This window comes from Ooceraea biroi, chromosome 7 (genome assembly GCF_003672135.1).
Source record: "Ooceraea biroi isolate clonal line C1 chromosome 7, Obir_v5.4, whole genome shotgun sequence".
Lineage (NCBI taxonomy): Eukaryota > Metazoa > Arthropoda > Insecta > Hymenoptera > Formicidae > Ooceraea > Ooceraea biroi.
Window position 1 is genome coordinate 2,322,567 of NC_039512.1, and position 16,509 is coordinate 2,339,075.

At 40.3% G+C, this 16,509-nt stretch overlaps 2 protein-coding genes across 2 annotated transcripts in view; both read right to left on the reverse strand.

The window, feature by feature from the left end:
- Nucleotides 1–12,062, reverse strand: part of LOC105277644 (division abnormally delayed protein) — a 49,113-nt gene extending 37,051 nt beyond the window's left edge. Inside the window, exons 1-4 of the mRNA XM_011336154.2 lie at nucleotides 11,110–12,062; nucleotides 8,144–8,284; nucleotides 1,853–2,420; nucleotides 1,194–1,395 (exon numbers count right to left, since the gene is read on the reverse strand). Coding sequence (XP_011334456.1) covers nucleotides 1,194–1,395; nucleotides 1,853–2,420; nucleotides 8,144–8,284; nucleotides 11,110–11,347 — 1,149 coding nt within the window. The 5' untranslated portion in view covers nucleotides 11,348–12,062. The remainder of the gene's footprint in view (nucleotides 1–1,193; nucleotides 1,396–1,852; nucleotides 2,421–8,143; nucleotides 8,285–11,109) is intronic.
- A 246-nt stretch (nucleotides 12,063–12,308) lies between these two features.
- LOC105277642 (DNA replication licensing factor Mcm7) lies at nucleotides 12,309–15,787 on the reverse strand. Its single transcript, XM_011336153.3, has 10 exons — nucleotides 15,748–15,787; nucleotides 15,426–15,634; nucleotides 15,104–15,267; nucleotides 14,850–15,030; nucleotides 14,594–14,731; nucleotides 14,331–14,516; nucleotides 14,031–14,244; nucleotides 13,362–13,839; nucleotides 13,075–13,226; nucleotides 12,309–12,909 (listed from the first exon to the last, which is right to left on the reverse strand). Exons 1-10 carry the CDS (start codon nucleotides 15,785–15,787, stop codon nucleotides 12,494–12,496), a joined length of 2,178 nt encoding a protein of 725 aa, XP_011334455.1. The 3' UTR covers nucleotides 12,309–12,493.
- Nucleotides 15,788–16,509: the final 722 nt, after the last annotated feature.

Sequence of the window (16,509 nt, forward strand, 5' to 3'; positions counted from 1 at the left end):
AGTAAGACGTCATTCAATGCGCACATAAGAAGTTGCACACACATGCATGCAAAATTTAGTTAAGACAAAACGAGGTAACCGAGAACAATCGGAGAATCGCGAATCGATTTCAGTGACACGGGAAGGAAGAGTCGCAGAAAGAGACGACGAACTGGGAATCTGGTTTCTGAACGAACGAGGAATCGATTCTGTCGTCGCGGCGTGGCATGGCGTAGCACAGCGCGACCGCCCGTGTGAGAAACTTTTAATTGCGTTCCGCGCGCGAGCGGAGCGGCCCATTTCGTCGAGACTCGGGGTCGAGAACCGGAACGAAGGGACGAGAAATCGTGGGTATAGGTAAGAAGGTGCGTGGAAGAACCAGAGAGAGAGAGAGAGAGAGAGAGAGAGAGACGATGTGAGAGAGCGCAGTAGAGCTGCAGTGGGCGAGCTCCCTTATGCGTGTTCATCGAATGAGGAATTGTCCCGAAAGGAAGGTAATAAGGGAAATAAAAAAGGGCGCACTGGAAAAGATGAATGTGAAAATGTCAGAAAAAAAGAGGGTAACTGCTGGAGCGTTACGGGAAACGACGGTGTAACTCGAAATTGCAACGACGAAGCTCGACGTTGAGAAGTAATATAGATACATCGCACGTTCTTATTATCACACAAAAAGCGCAAACTTTTTACTCGTTGCTCATAAAATTGATCAAACCTTAGGAACTTCATAAGACTTTTCTTCTTTCTTAAGATGAGATTTGTCAAACCCTCTGGTTTGACGAAGAAAACTTTCGTTGCTTGTACATGTTATCAAAGGAATATAAATAACATATTTCAAAAATGTGTGTGTGTCTAAATAATTGTTCAAAATTTCTTAAATGCTGATTAGTCACTACGCATCTCGCATTTAAATATTTCAACAAAACATAGTTGGAAATAAATAAGTAAAACGTAAATTTTTATTTGAATGTTTTACATTAAACGCTTTCCGACAGGAATTTTTGTTTTGTTGAAATAGATATGACGCGTACACGTGCTAAATATTTAATTTGCGCATGGTTGCACCATTTCTGTCGCTCGCGGGTCGAAAACTATCAACGTTACGACGTTCAATGCCATCGATGTGAAATGGCGACGTTAACATGCAATCATTAAAGTTGGTCGCGGCAGGCGAGCGACGCGAACCACCCCATATAAAGACTCTCGGTCGCACTTACCTTCTCCTCGAGTACCGGTCCGTTTTCCATCGCGTGCATAATGGCATCCGAAATGCGGACGTCCAACTGCCGGACGGCTTTCTCGACATTCAGGCCCAGAGGATCGGTATGACCGTCCACCGCCACGACGAGCCTCTCGACCGTCTCCACGTAACCGGACCATGCGAGATCCAGTTCGGATGCTGGCACCGTCAGGCAGCCCCTACAACGTTTATTTTGCGTTGCATTTTTCTCTCCAATGCTTTTCGCTCGCAACGCGCGAAAGTGAGATGGCCGTGAACGCACGGCTGTGAATAATCGCGCGATTACTGCACGATTATTATACGAATATAATGATCATAAATCACCGTTGTAATAATCTCTTTCCATAATAATTATACGTAACCATGAATTGGCAAATTCCAAATAACAATTTCACACTTTGAGAGAATAAGCGGACAATCACTGAACAGTATCCGACAGCGAGTGCGCCGCACTCACTGTTGCCACCTCAGTCACTTCGCTCCGTGCAAGAATCGTCTCTTTTCATGCTATTATCTAAGCGGAAACGCACAATTTGTCACGAGAAGATTTTAACACTCTCGGAGGAACGGCATTTGTTCTCAAGATTCTTTTCTTTTCTTTTCTTGTTGAAAATATTTCAATCATGACTCACTCACCTCATTACGTTTGTGCAAAATCCGCTACAGGGTCGCACAGTACTACCGATCCCCTTACACCTCGGACAATAGGTCATTCTGAGGAGGGCTTCGTAGCAAGCCTCCTGCTGCGGTCCACTGCTGCCAACGAAAAGCACATTGTCGGTTTTATCGAGAACCGTTTTGCCGAGGGTGAGAGCCTGTATCAAAACCCTGGTGGCCTCGAGGCTTTTACTGACTGACTTGGATATTTCCTGCGGTATGTCACCGAACGGTTGTATGTCATTCATCGTTTCGTACAAGCAGGACTTGAATTTCTCCGTGAAATCCTGCCGATCTGGATTGATCGCATGGTGGTAGGCGATGGGAAAGAGCCGTGTAAAAAAGTCGATGAACCGCTCTTGCAGAGTCTCGCGCGTTAACGACTGCTGCAAATTGTCCGGAGTATTGGCAGGCGACACGTAATCCACCATCGCTTGGTACAGCGCCCGGATAGACGGCCTGCTGAGCACCGCCATAGAGCGGTACACCTGGTCGAATAGGGTCAGGGTTTTATTCTCTGATTGTCGTGCCTGCACGGTCACTGTCTCTGCAAAAATGAAAAATGCATTTTTTTAAAGGGTCTATTATTAGAATACCCGGCAATACGTGACAACAACCGTAGTAAAGTCATCAAACATTTTGCCGACACATCGTTGACATGTTCCGTTATTCTTTCATGTTAAAAATGATTAATAGCCGTGAAAAATCATTTCCCCTAAACCGCAAGAAATAAAAATGAAACAATATCGCAAATACTCGTAGTAACATTTTTTCGATACGATACCAGAAATGATGTGCAAACACACTTTATAGAGAATATTCTTTTTTACTTAAAAAGCGCTGTAACTGAAAGACTGATGCCTTATCTCCGTAGCATAACGTACACAATAAATCATACAATAACTCTCAGTTTTACGACTGTTAAATTACCGAAGAATAGTCTTTAAATTCTTTGTCGAACAAAATTCTTCTATTATAAAATAGTTATGAAATCTCTTAGAGAATGCGAATCTTCTCTTTAGAGTCAAGAGATGTTAATTAAAGAATACTTTTTACTTTCAAATACATTTTTCTCAAAATTTGTCTTATTCAATTTATTAGTTCAATATAGTTTTCTTCTATTCTCAAAAACTTTGCGTTTGTTAGAAAATGATAGTCTGCATTATATTATTAAAAGCTTAAAATATTGGAAAAAACTTAATAACTAAAATCAAAATGCTAGTAATGTGAAATATTCGACAAAATTATATTAAGTATATTAAATTGGAAGAGAAATGTGAACACAGATATACTGAGGTTCTCTTAGTACATTTTCTTGTAATACACGATCTTCTACTAGCATTTTAATCTTTCTAGATTCCTCTTCATTACCAATTTTTTAACTTTTAATCTAACTCAATCTCTCTCAAATAATATACTTATGTAAATGCTTCCACTTGAGATTCTGTGAGTGGCGAGAAGAGCGCGCTTACGCACGATGGGCTAAGGACGAACATGGTTGTACTTGATCGCGAACATGAACATAAAACGAAGAAGGCGGACGATAAGTACTTCTCGATTCCCGTTTCAGTTTCAAGTGGCTCTGATGAGCAAGTATCTGTACACGCCGTTTCATCCTCGAAGTGTGCAATGGCACCTTATGGTTCTAATGGCCCTATTAAGCGAAGCGATGAATAAAAGAGACGAAAAAGTCCACGTATATTGATAGTATCGATCAGGATTAAAGACAGCAAATATTAATAAATATTAAAAATTTGATATAATATGTCTAATAATATAAAAATTGTAATAAAAACATTTACATAAATATGTAAATGTGTATAAATTTCATTCATATATTTATATTACAAAATATAAAGTACAAAAGCGTAATATAAATAATACAATGAACACAATATAATATTCCAGAAATTCCATTCGTAATACGAGAGTATAAGCCAGTATCAAATTTGCAAAGGAATCATTCAGAGCTGTTCAGAATGCCATCGTTTCTCTCGAAATATTGACCCGTTCTCGCGAAATAGCATGCACAAAACTGGAATTGGATCCATCGAGAGTATACCGGTTCCGATATCTGATTTGCGGCACCACGCTCCGGAATTACGCTGCGCGGACGACAGAGTCCAGCCACGTTTCCCACCGAGATCGCAACGGAGCGAAGCATAATTTAGTTTTAAGTAGTCATGTCTCGGTTGACGCGACTAAAATTAACGGCATATAAAAATACACGTTTGCGATATCTCGCAGCCGTCGTCGCAGTTCCTCTTTTTCCTTTTCTCTCTCTCTCTCGCTCCCTTTTCTTCTGTCTCCCTCTTTCTCTTTCCCCGGTGGAAACAGCCCTTTACATACCATCCTCCTGTGAAACATTATTTGTCGAGGCTGATCATGCTCACGTTAATTGAGACTTCAAAGCCGAGATATCGCGCGCACGGATTTGTTTTCCTTCAATTACAGAAATTCCGCGGATGCCGTCAAATAGACGGAAATAAATCCGGAAATAAATGACCGCTTTCGTGCGGCATACGTGTCCCTTTACGTTTCCATACGAGATTACGTTGATCGTAATCAGGCTAGCGTGTAAAACGAGGCATTCCGCCCAGATTAGTCCCTTCAGACTCGACTTTCCGTTTATCGAAAGATCTCTAAGGATCTTCCTTCTCTAATTTGATGCTAAACGTAACGTAATATAATAATAATATAATAATTTTAAGACGTAAATGTATCATGATATTTTATTACGTATAAAGGCTGTAGTATAAACGACATATTTTTTAAAATATTAATTCTAAAAAATAAAAGTTAAAAATTGGAGATTTTAATAGACCAACAATATTGCAAGAAATTTTCTTTTAATATCGTAAGATGTATTTATATAAAATCTGAAATACAATAAACGATACAGAATTGAATATTCGTTTTCAATAATCTCATTTACAATCAGTATCATTCCAACTTTTCGAAATAATTTATCTAAAAGTAGCTGGAAAATATTAAACTGTAGAATATACTTATAGCAGTAACAAAAATCCAATAATATATCCGCAGTCAGTTCACACGGTTTGCACAATTACATTCAACATGTTGGACAAATTAGTCGATCTCTGATTAAAACTCTCATGTGAAACAAATTGCTAATAAGATTATTCCTGAATTCTCCTAGAAATCAAGAACTCGAGGAGGAGTAAATCTCCATCAATTATGCCGGAGGTTTAAAAACGGAGTGCACATTGCGCGGAGCGTCAAAAAACATCGGCATGTTACGCGTGATACGCGGACGCACTGGTCCACGAGGGTATAAACACTTCGCAGACGCAGAGAGGAAGTACGTTTTTCGCGGTATCGAAAATAGCTGAGAGCTGCCTGCGCTTGTGAATTCTAGACGCCGCGTTACCGAGGCAACGACACGCGCCTTGCGAACACGCCGCCTCCGCCTCGCGTTTCCGCGCGCTCCGCGTTGCTATCTTCCTCGGCCTTACCTCGTTTTCCGTTCCAACCCGTACCGGTTAGCGTACACCGGTATAAATACCGGACTGACCACGTAATCCAGGTGACCGAAGAACCATACGACCGAATCGCTCGACGCGTTAAAGCAGCATCAATTCGTTAAATACAGGGTGTCCCGGGTTTTAACCGACAAACTGCGGGAGCATATTCTACTAGTGGAAATAAGAAAAAATTCTTATATCGAGTTTGCTTAGAAATGCTTTGTTACAAAGTTATAAACCAATATTGAAAAGAAATATGAGATAAGTAACAACGGAACATAGTGTAGAATTTGGAAGGTCGAGGATGTTTATGTTACGTGTATTCACATGTATTCATGTTCACTATGTTGAAACGATTCAGTATGATTGTTACTTTCACAAGAGTAGCTGTTAGATTTCAATCGTCGTGTCAACTAGCAATTACTATCAGAATGCCAAAAGTGTTTTCAAATGAGGAATACACCGATATTCATTTCGTGTACGGATTCTGTGACGGAAATGCACGAGCTGCCGTACGAGAGTATCAACGTAGATTTCCTAACAGGAGAGTACCAGATAGATTTAAAGCAACGAATTACTAATTCAGTTACTGAGATGCAACAAAATTTTCAGGAACGTCGTACTGTAACAAATTCTGTACTACGTCGGTGTCTAGCTTGTATCGATGTGCAAGGACAACATTTTGAAATGCGTCACTAAATCATTGCGTAGATAATTTTTATTTTTGTGAAAAAATCCGTTGTTACTTATCTCATATTTCTTTTCAATATTGGTTTATAACTTTGTAATGAAGCATTTCTAAGCAAACTCGATATAAGAATTTTTTCTTATTTCCACTAGTAGAATATGCTCCCGCAGTTTGTCGGTTAAAACCCGGGACACCCTGTAGAATTTTCATGAAATTAAAGTATGAGTTTTTAATTTTCAGGCATGCACTATTCTCTCTCATCTTCAGAACAAGCGCGAATAAAATGACAGAAAAAAATTGAATCATTTAGAAAGAATGCTAAAGAGTGCACGCGGATGACGAAGCTCATGCATGTGCACATGGAAGGAATAAATCTCAAGAAGGTCGAGGTACTCTGCGAGACGAATGACCGGCGTTAGTGCCTTATTAAATCGCGTTTATGTTTAAAGATTAATAATAGAATGCAATATCCTGCGGCTTTAGGATATTGCTACGGACGAGATAAGAAAAATACCAGACATTCCGTCTCGAGTACTCAATACTGAAAGTTGAAAAATTTTAACGAGTCGAGTTTCGAAAGTATATCCGGATAACGGAACTTTTTAACTTGGTTACCATGAACTATCGTTAACATCGTTAAAATTAGTTAAGTACTACAAGTCAGTTCAAGTCTCATAGAGATAATCGCGCACGAAGAGCGATCGCCATCATCTCGTGTGGAAATATTATAACAACATAAAGTATAAGAATTCACACTTATTTTAATAATGAAACGTGAAAAACAATAAAGACGGCTGACGGCGTATTAGTTTCCTTTATGCGACTTCGGTTCGAGGGACCATCAGGGGCCCGAAATGAGGAGCGACATATTTGCCAGCGTCTTACGCGCGGCTGGGATGCGGAGAATTAAAGAGACGGATCGAGCGAGAGCGAAACGGAGGACCAGGGAGGAGGGATGGCGGTTCGCTTTCTTGTCCCCGTATATGGCGGCGGCACGCGGAGAGCACGTTCGATTCTTCTATCTCGGAGAGGAAGGCCCGACCCGAAGACGAAGTCCCGCCGAGAGTCCGAGACCGCCCGTGATAATTATCAAGCTTTCACGGCACGCAGTGCTTTTCAGGAGTTTTTAGAAATTCGGTCCGGTTGCCGATAGAGAAAACGAAAGCGAATAAAGAGGAGCTCCCCTTTTCGGGGAGGATTCCTTCCGCCTACCTTTGTCCAAGTTTTGCCGGTACCACCGACGCAGAATTTCCATAAATCAGACGCGTCGAAGAGCGGATGAAAACTCTGTCGTTCCGGCATGACAAAGTACCGGAAACGGACGGTAAACCGTCGAAGCCATCAAGATCCGTTCCAGGACGACGGTAGATGTCGCAGAAGATATCCGCGACACACGCGTTTACTGTTTCTGCGATACTGCACTCTCGAACTGCAACTGCGTGTCTTACGATTTCCTTCTTCGCGCGCGCGGAATAATTTAGCAATTACACGTCCTTCTCTCGCGCCTTCCTCGAAGCGACTCGAAACACGATCTCAGCCGCCGTGCACGCGACGAAAGTTTGCTCGTTTCTCACAAGATTTGCCGATCGGTGGCTACATCGTTTGCGGAATTAACTAAGATATTTGCATTACATTTAACCACGCGCTAGGATTCGCCGCCGAATATAAAATATTGATACGACTTTTGCACAGATAGCACGTAAGATTTAAGAGTTGCGCGTTACACATTAGATTATCTGCCGATGATCCAATAGAATTCAATCCTAATTAGCCAAATTACCTATCGCATTGCAACAGTAACTAGCTGTAATACTGCTTAGCGACAGGCAGAAAATCAATTACACTAATGGATCAGTTGAGCAATCACTCAAAAGCTTGTCCATTGAGACTTTCCATTAAATTCTAAGCATTCGATATCAGTAGAAAGCGTTCCAAATTGCTTTTGATAGAGTAGAGTATCTCAAAAATGAGTAATATCATTATTTACGCGAGTGTAACTTTCTTAATTGTACTTAGACACGTTTTATTCTGATTCATCTATTAAAAGATTCCTCTTTAGCGAGAAAAATACGGTAAAAAAAACGCAGAATGTCTTACCTCTGACAGCGTCAGCGGTGGTGGCGAGTAGGCCCTGCAAACTTCTGCTGTGATGATGAATCATATCGTGGAAGTCCGCCCGAGCTTGTTGCTTCAACCGTTGCTCCATCTCCTCGCTGCAGCACTTGCCACCGCACGTCACTGGAAAAAGAGAGAAAAATATTTCACATTATTATTGCGCAACGACGCGAGTCGCAGGCGGTCCCCCTCGCATTCGACTCGAATTAAATAAAATTGGGGCACGAGGGTGGCTCGAGCTGTGCATTAAGCCGCGCAGGCTAGTTGGCGTTGTGCGAAGGTACGGTAATCCGATCTTATTTATAAAAATCACAATTCGATTGTAGAAGAACTGATGTAATCGAAATCGGATTACAGAATACGCGTAAAACCCGATCAGAACTCTGTTGCATCGTTTTGTTTCATCGCGCGCACGAGAATTGATTTTATAAAATTAATCGAGCTTCAGCTCGGCGTACTCACAATCTCGCATTCACATATTTCGAGTGCGGATTTCCGATACATCTCGGGGATTACACGCGCATTATTCATGATTTTCCACTTTGTTACCAAAAAGAACATCGATATTCAAAGTGGCCATCCAGATTCACGTTTCAATTTACGCTACATTTACATATTAAACGCAAGTTAATTAAGTAAAAGTTATCATCAGACGTACGCGATTTAATATAATGCTTGAAAATTGTAATAATAGAATTCCTGATATTCTGATCTCGGTCAAAATTACCGCGTTTCAACTAGAATCAGAAAATATGCCGCGTCGAGATCAATCGAAATCCCCCCGGTGGTGACGCGCATTCCTTTTCGCCTCCGGGCGAACCGGTTCCGCAAACGAACGCTGCATCGAATTTAAAGACCGAGTTATATATATACGTACGCGACATAAAAATATAGATAAATATAAAAATCAATTGATAAAGGTAAAATGTATAAAAGACTAAGTAGAAAAATAAATGCTTATAAAATTATAAAATTCAAATATCAAATTTTGTTAAATTCGATTCGATTAACAACTGAAAACTTTGAATATTCAAAATATTAAATTTCCACAGAAATAAAGCAATGAAAAAGAAAAATAACGGTCAAAATGAAAAATTAGTACAGAGTGACTCTTAAAAAAAACGTGTCAGAAAAGCAGAAATATGTAATTGTCTGTGCTAATTGTTATATATAGAGGATACGTGTGTGTAATTACATGTGAAAGGGACCACTTTAATTTTATCCTAGGAAAGTGAAGTCATTATTTGTCAAATATTCGTAATAACACAGCTTCCCTGATTTTAGATGGATATTTTTAACAATCTAAATTATTACGTATTTCGTAAACGGTTAACTTGATGAGAAATTGATGGAAAAAGAAGCAGACACTCGTTGTGCAATATGTGTTATGTTAGTCGCATTGGCCAATAGGATTAATAGTTCCAAAGTTCTAAGAAACATCATAAATCACGAGATCCACAAGGAAGCAAACGTGAGCACAGAATAAAGAAAAATCATTAGAAAAACAACAATCGGATTGCGACAGGCAAACGATATAGTTATGCAGATTATTTTAAAGATTGATTTTTGACGTTGATTTAATACGTATCTCAAGCTTCTTTTTAGCCAAATCACTTCTCTCGATTGGAGTCAGCTGTGTAAAACAGATATATGACGGTGATCCCTACGAAATTCTCGTGTTCAAATTTATTCGAGACACTTTAGTATAATTTTATGCGAATATTTGTAATCTTGATTTATATATCCGCGAAACGGAAATTTCTGTATACAATATTGTAACACATTCAGAAATTAGTGTCATAACTAAAATATATAATTCCTATTCACGCAGTACCTGTCAAACTTTCGATCATTACCTGGAATAACTTGAAAAGTTGTGTATTTGAAAAAAAGGCGCTCAGAATAATATGCATACAGATGTCTGCAAATTTATTTACGCAAAACTCCTAACTTGCCAATAGTGATTAAAGTGCATGTTAAATGACATTAATAGCGATGATGTCAAATATTGAATGTTAATTTTATCAACATCAGGAAGTCAAGTAACGGAGTGCCACTTAAAATTGTCATAAACATTGGTGATAATTTGACAAGCATTGATACTCAAAATTGTTACATTAAAAACTATCGGTACTACCAAAAATATTGAAAACACTGAGAATAATGAGAACAGAGTGTCACGAATTGTTGGAAATATTACATCATTAACCCTTTGATGATTTGTGACTTGAAATAGCACTCCACTTCAAGCAAAAAATAAATTTTTCAAAAAGATTGAAATAAAATATATGTATTAAACAATTCTATAATATATTATATATTAATTCTATAATATATTATCGAAACACAAAACAAAATTACTTGGTTGACTGAAATTTGCGATCATGTTGGCTCCAGTAAATATCAAGTTCACTGGCCAAATTACGCGTTGACGCAGCGCTAAATTCGGCCGATGCAGTTGCGCTAATATAATCTTAATTGTTGAACCAGCAAACTATATATCACATTAATGTACTTATTTTCATTCAACGCGATATCTATTCAAATGTACTTTCCTCGTCAGAATGGCAGTTTTGTTTATTCCTTCTTATTTCTTTATTAATACAATTTACTTTATCATCTGGGAAAATTTTGGTATCGTTTGCTTTTAACATTTTACTGTAATTCAACGGTACCGTCAGATGTTTAAGTGCAAGTATAGGACTCTTCCAAAAATAACTCACAACAATATACTTAAACAGCTTCACTGTATAATAAACCTTAAATGATGTAATCAAGATACACGTAACGTGTAACAACATATGTAGCACAGCAATAACTCTCGTCTTGAATGTGTACTAATCATTATAGTAACAATGTTATGTATAATACAATATAAAATAATGAATACTTCTATTCCACATAAAATTTCAGCATCAGTTCCCACGATATCGAAAGAATCGACTTACTCTTCGAGACATCTTCGGCGACCGGCACGAGGGTGATGTTCTTGCTATCGAAGAACGGCCTGACCAGGTTGCAGTCGGCGACGAGGTCGGTGTCGTTGCCGGCGGACCTCGTCGACGTCGAGCGGAGCGAGGATCTCGCGTGCACCGCCGAGCACACACAGTGGCACCACACGAGGATCGCGAGCAACGTCGAGGGCGCGGAGGACGCGCGAATGATCGCTCGCGGTGTTATTTTCATTTCGGCAAAATGGCTCCGACGCGCGAGTGAAGGAAGACGGAGAGACAGACAGAGAGAGAGGGAGAAGAAAACTGCGGAGAGACCGCGAGAAATCCGCGCACGATCGGAGATACTCGCGTGCGTGCTCGCGAGGACCGTCCCTCTCGCGATAATGCCGCTTCTTCCCCTCTTCGTCCGTTCTTGCGCTATTCTCCTTCTTCTTTCTCTTCCTCCTGCTCCTCTAGAGATTCGATCTGCGAGCCGCTCGCGGTAGAGTCATCCACCGTATCGGAACGCGATGATCGTTCGCCGAACAGCGGACGCACCGTCAGACGGCACGACGACGGCGACGGGAACGAGCGGCGGCGATGCTACGGGCGCTCGGAGCACGCGGCGCGAACATTTGGTGCGTTCGCGAGACGGAGGAACGGAAGGAGGAAAAAGGGAAGAGAGGAGGATAAAGAACAGAAAGAAAGGGGGCGAGGAGGGAGGTCAGAGACGGCGATCGCGACGCGTCCAGCCGATCACGTACGTCCGACAGTGCTCCCGGCACATGGACGGTCAACGATTTCGCTCGTGTCACGGTGCAAAACGCACGTGTGTGTGTTTCTATATGTATACCCGGCGCATACGCGCGACGTATGCACGCACTTGCGCGAGAACGAGACGAACGCGCGCGCGACGCACCCCCCACGACCGGCTCGATACGACTGAAGCGCCGACCGAAATGCTCGGCTCGGCCGCGCGCTCGCTCGGATGGATTCGTCAGAAGTTAGGCGCGCGCTCGAAGCGCGGTCACGTTCAGATCGCTGCCTACGACGCCCCCTACAATCATGTTCGCATAACTGCATGACGCGCTACGGTCGATCACGTTTTTGTAAATGGCAAATTACCGGTGGTTGTTGAAGATGATTATGGAGAGTATTTATTTTTTAGTATTTTCCTCTTAGTAAATAATAAATATTTAATACACTTCAAATAATAAATATAAAAATTGGTTTTTATTCGTAGTTAAAATATTCTTATGGTTATAAGTGGGAAAGTCGCGTAACGTATAATTTTAAATACAAAAATGTAAATCTTTATTTTCACAAAGCGGAACGTCTTTCCAAGTACAAAGAATATAAATTCGCAGGCACTTTGCTTTCGGTGGTTCTTTCAAAAAGATTATATGAATGTGATTAATCTTCTGGTCTGATTGACCTGCCACACGTTCAACGCTTCGTACTCCTCGATGCACTTGTACACGGGATCGGGCTTAAATCCTTTACTCGTGCACCGTTCCAGGATATCCGACACTTTGACAGTCTTCTTATTGCCCGCGAGTTCGCGTATCAGATGGAAAATCCTGTTGGTCGGATTCTGTGGCGCATTATTTGTACGTTGCTCCGAATAATTGATCGAATGCTTGGACATCTCTACCAATCTGTTCGCTTCCGCTATGTCATCCTTGTCGACCACGCTTGACAGTCGCAGCCTCGCCAACGCTGTTGCCAATCGAAGAATAGCCAACAGATTACGAGCGGATGTAAACGTTTTGTCGTGGCTGTTGCGCGCCTCCTTTCGCATCTCCACATAAGAATCTGCAAAAGCGTGATTTTCAATTTATTAAATATAAATTTTTGCTTTATTCGAATAACAAGGAATAATCTGAAAATATTTGATAATAAATTGTATAATTATATAACGACTACGTAACGCACATAAAATATATACATTTTATAATACACAAGATATAATTCACGCACCCACAATATATTCTGTTAATTCCTCCGAGACAACGGGCTGCTTGGTTTTACACAGCTTTATGTATTTTCGTATTAACTTCATGTCTATAGCTTCCGTCTCTGTTGGGGGTTGCGAGCAATGTTGATGCACGTAGGTGATATGCTGTGCCAGTCTATAAAGGAATATTTTATTCATGGTAAATAAAAAAATTGCATAATTATAAATAATTACATGGAAAGCTAAAAAATTACACTGAATTATTTTTTTGTAATGTTGAAAGTGTTGTCCTAAAGTAAGTGTTACTTACTTCAGATCATTACTTCGATCCGCGCGATCCTGGATGAGCCACAACAGGTCAAATCGCGAGAGCAGTGCGGCGGGCAACTGGATGTTCTGCTCGACCGTCCTCTGTGGATTGTATCTGCCGTACGCTGGATTGGCAGCAGCCAGTATGGAAACTCTGGCGTTCAACCGGGCCATTATACCGGCTTTGGCGATAGATATGGTCTGCTGCTCCATCACCTCGTGAATCGCCGTTCTGTCCGCGTCTGCCATTTTATCGAACTCATCGATGCAGCATACTCCCTGATCGGCCAGTACCAAAGCTCCACCCTCCAGCACCATTTGGCCGGTTAAAGGATCCTTCATTATAGCAGCGGTCAAACCAACACCGGACGATCCTCGTCCCGTGGTATACTGCGATCTTGGGGCCAGTCGTGTTATATAAGACAGCAGTTGCGACTTTGCCACACCAGGATCTCCCATCAAGCAGATATTAATGTTGCCTGAAAACAAGATTAAAAAATAAAACACTTAGTCACATCATCTATATATCTGATACTATTTGATAGAGATAGATACGTAGATGTTAAATTTAATACAACATAATAACATAAAATTACAATAAAATAATAAAAAATTATATTTATAGATTGTACCATCAGATCAGTAATCAGTTGACTATATCTCCCTTTACCTCGAATTTTAATGTCGCCTTTCTTCTTGTCCGTTCCACCAACGAGGAGCAGCAGCAGCGCCTTTTTCACATCTTCAAGTCCGTAAATTTCAGGAGCCAGAGAACAAGCCAGTTTATTGTAGAAATCATCCTGCATCAGGAAGCTCAATTCTTCATCCGTCAACTCGGCATTGCTGTCATCCACCGTATCCACGTTATTGAGGCATACCACTTTCTACAGTCAAGCGAGGGATTAATTTTGCAATAATGAATGAGGAAAAAACGATTATAAAATTATATGCCGAATACGCTTATCCTTACATGCGCATCCAGGTAAGTTTCGCTGGCTAGTGCGGGTCCTGACTTGCCGCTGAAACCGGACTTCAGGAAGGGCAAGAACACACCGGTTACGATCACATGATCGCCAGGCAGACAGTTTCTCGTTGTTTCGCCGCGACAGAAGATGGTTAAAGTTCGCGGAATGTGGCCAACCGGGACTTGTTCGCTCTAACGTAAAATGTAAACGTTATAATAATGCTGACGAATCTGAGAGAAGATTTTCAAACGAGCTGTTACGAGCTTACGTGCTCCTGCAATTTTATTTCCTGAAATTTGATGAATTTCGAACCCTTCGTCTGCAGGTACAATCTGCCGCCAGACTTGTTGACGCGGCAGCCATCGCTCGGGCACGTTCTCAGTGGCATAAAGCTTAAAGAGTGTACCTGCAATTGTTAACAGCGCTGCTTAACTAAAATTATTTTTGAACGTTACGTTATTGGATTGGAGAAGTGTGAAATTATATTTATATTGGATATAAAAACATATTTTGTATTTCCTTACAGGCTGGCTCACTTCGGAACCACATTCATCGCATGTATAAGTAGCCACGACGATCATCGGCTTTACTTCGGTAGTTTTCGTAATGATACCTCTGACCGTCACTAATTTCCCAATTTTGTCTGCTTTAATATCTCTCACTGAATACGCCTTGGTATCAGAAAAATCTTTGAAATACACTTCACTAAAAGTCATCGACAGCTTTATCAGTAATTATCCTTCCCCCTGGATATTCGGATATAAATTAAATTTCTTACAAACGACGCATTAATTCAGGAGCATATTTAATCCTGGTATCCTGGGCTTCGTTTTGCTGCCTATTGCGAGCTTGCATCATTGATCGATGTTCCATGTAAATATCCAAGGAGTCTTTCGGTAAAACAGCTCTCTCTTTGAAATCTGGCAGCATCTCTTGTACCAACTACGTAAAAAATAATTCAGTTACATAATTTAATTACAAGATATGCACTTTATACATTCCACAGACAAATTTGCACGTATTTAATTTATTAAATCTAAATTCCGTGAAACCTAAATCAAGCAATACTTTATCATGTGGACAAGCATAATTTTACATACGTCCAAGACTATATTAGTATATCTCCGTGTATTATTTGCGACAGATGTGGCTATGTCTTCATCAAATGATTGCACGTCATCCAAATCAATCTCAAAACTGATCTGCTCTCGATGCGCAATCTTGGTAAGCTGCTGCCTATATTTAAAAACTTTGTTTCCCGTTTTATCGTCTCCTGCCACGAACTCCAAGAAGAAAGTCTTCAGTTGTTCTAAAATATTATAGAAGAAATTATTTCAGCAACTTATTGTTTATGAGAATGATTACTGTGGAATCGGAAATGCAAATAACCATTTTCACGTATATAAAACGTGCAAATCATACCTTTGTCCTTAGTGTAATCTCTTGTCACTTTATTCGCCATTTTTCACCAATTTTAATACACGCAATTTTATCAAAAATCCTCTCGATGAATGATTTCTTATCGCTGTGGTTAAACGACGTACTCGCTCTCTTTTCCCGCGCAACTAAAACCATTGAACATGTAATATCTTGAGAAGAAGCTACAAAAATAAATCACCGTGTGCCATCGCGTCAATTCCAAATATAGTGAAAATATTTCTCGGAATTCCCTAAACTCAAGTTTTCTATTGGATATCGCTCATCGCAGTGAGAAGTGACTAATCGAAATCGATTGTTTCAAAAACTGACCAATGAGAACTCTTCTTACCGCTTACTGCCATTGTAAACGGTCTTTTCTGTAGATCGCGTATAATTAGATTGTTTTTATGTATACACGTGTTTTCTGTGTGTTTCTTGATTGAGTCACGTGACAGTCTTATATACAGATCTGGAAACTTCAGAGGTGGAGATGGATCATTTTGTGTGTCACTTTTTATTTCTTTAGTAGCCACTAGAGGCGTTGCGATCGATGTTCGCAGGGTCGACGAGGGACGTCAGAGGCCGGGGGAATATCTATCTGTCTTTATTCCACTCGCAGTCTTCACAAAACAATATGATAAATTAATAACGCTTTAAATAATTTAAGACTATAAATAAATTAGTGAAATATGTATATGAAATAAAATTGAGTTTTTATTCTCAAAATTAAGTGTGAATAAAAACGAATCCTTCCGTGATGGAAAA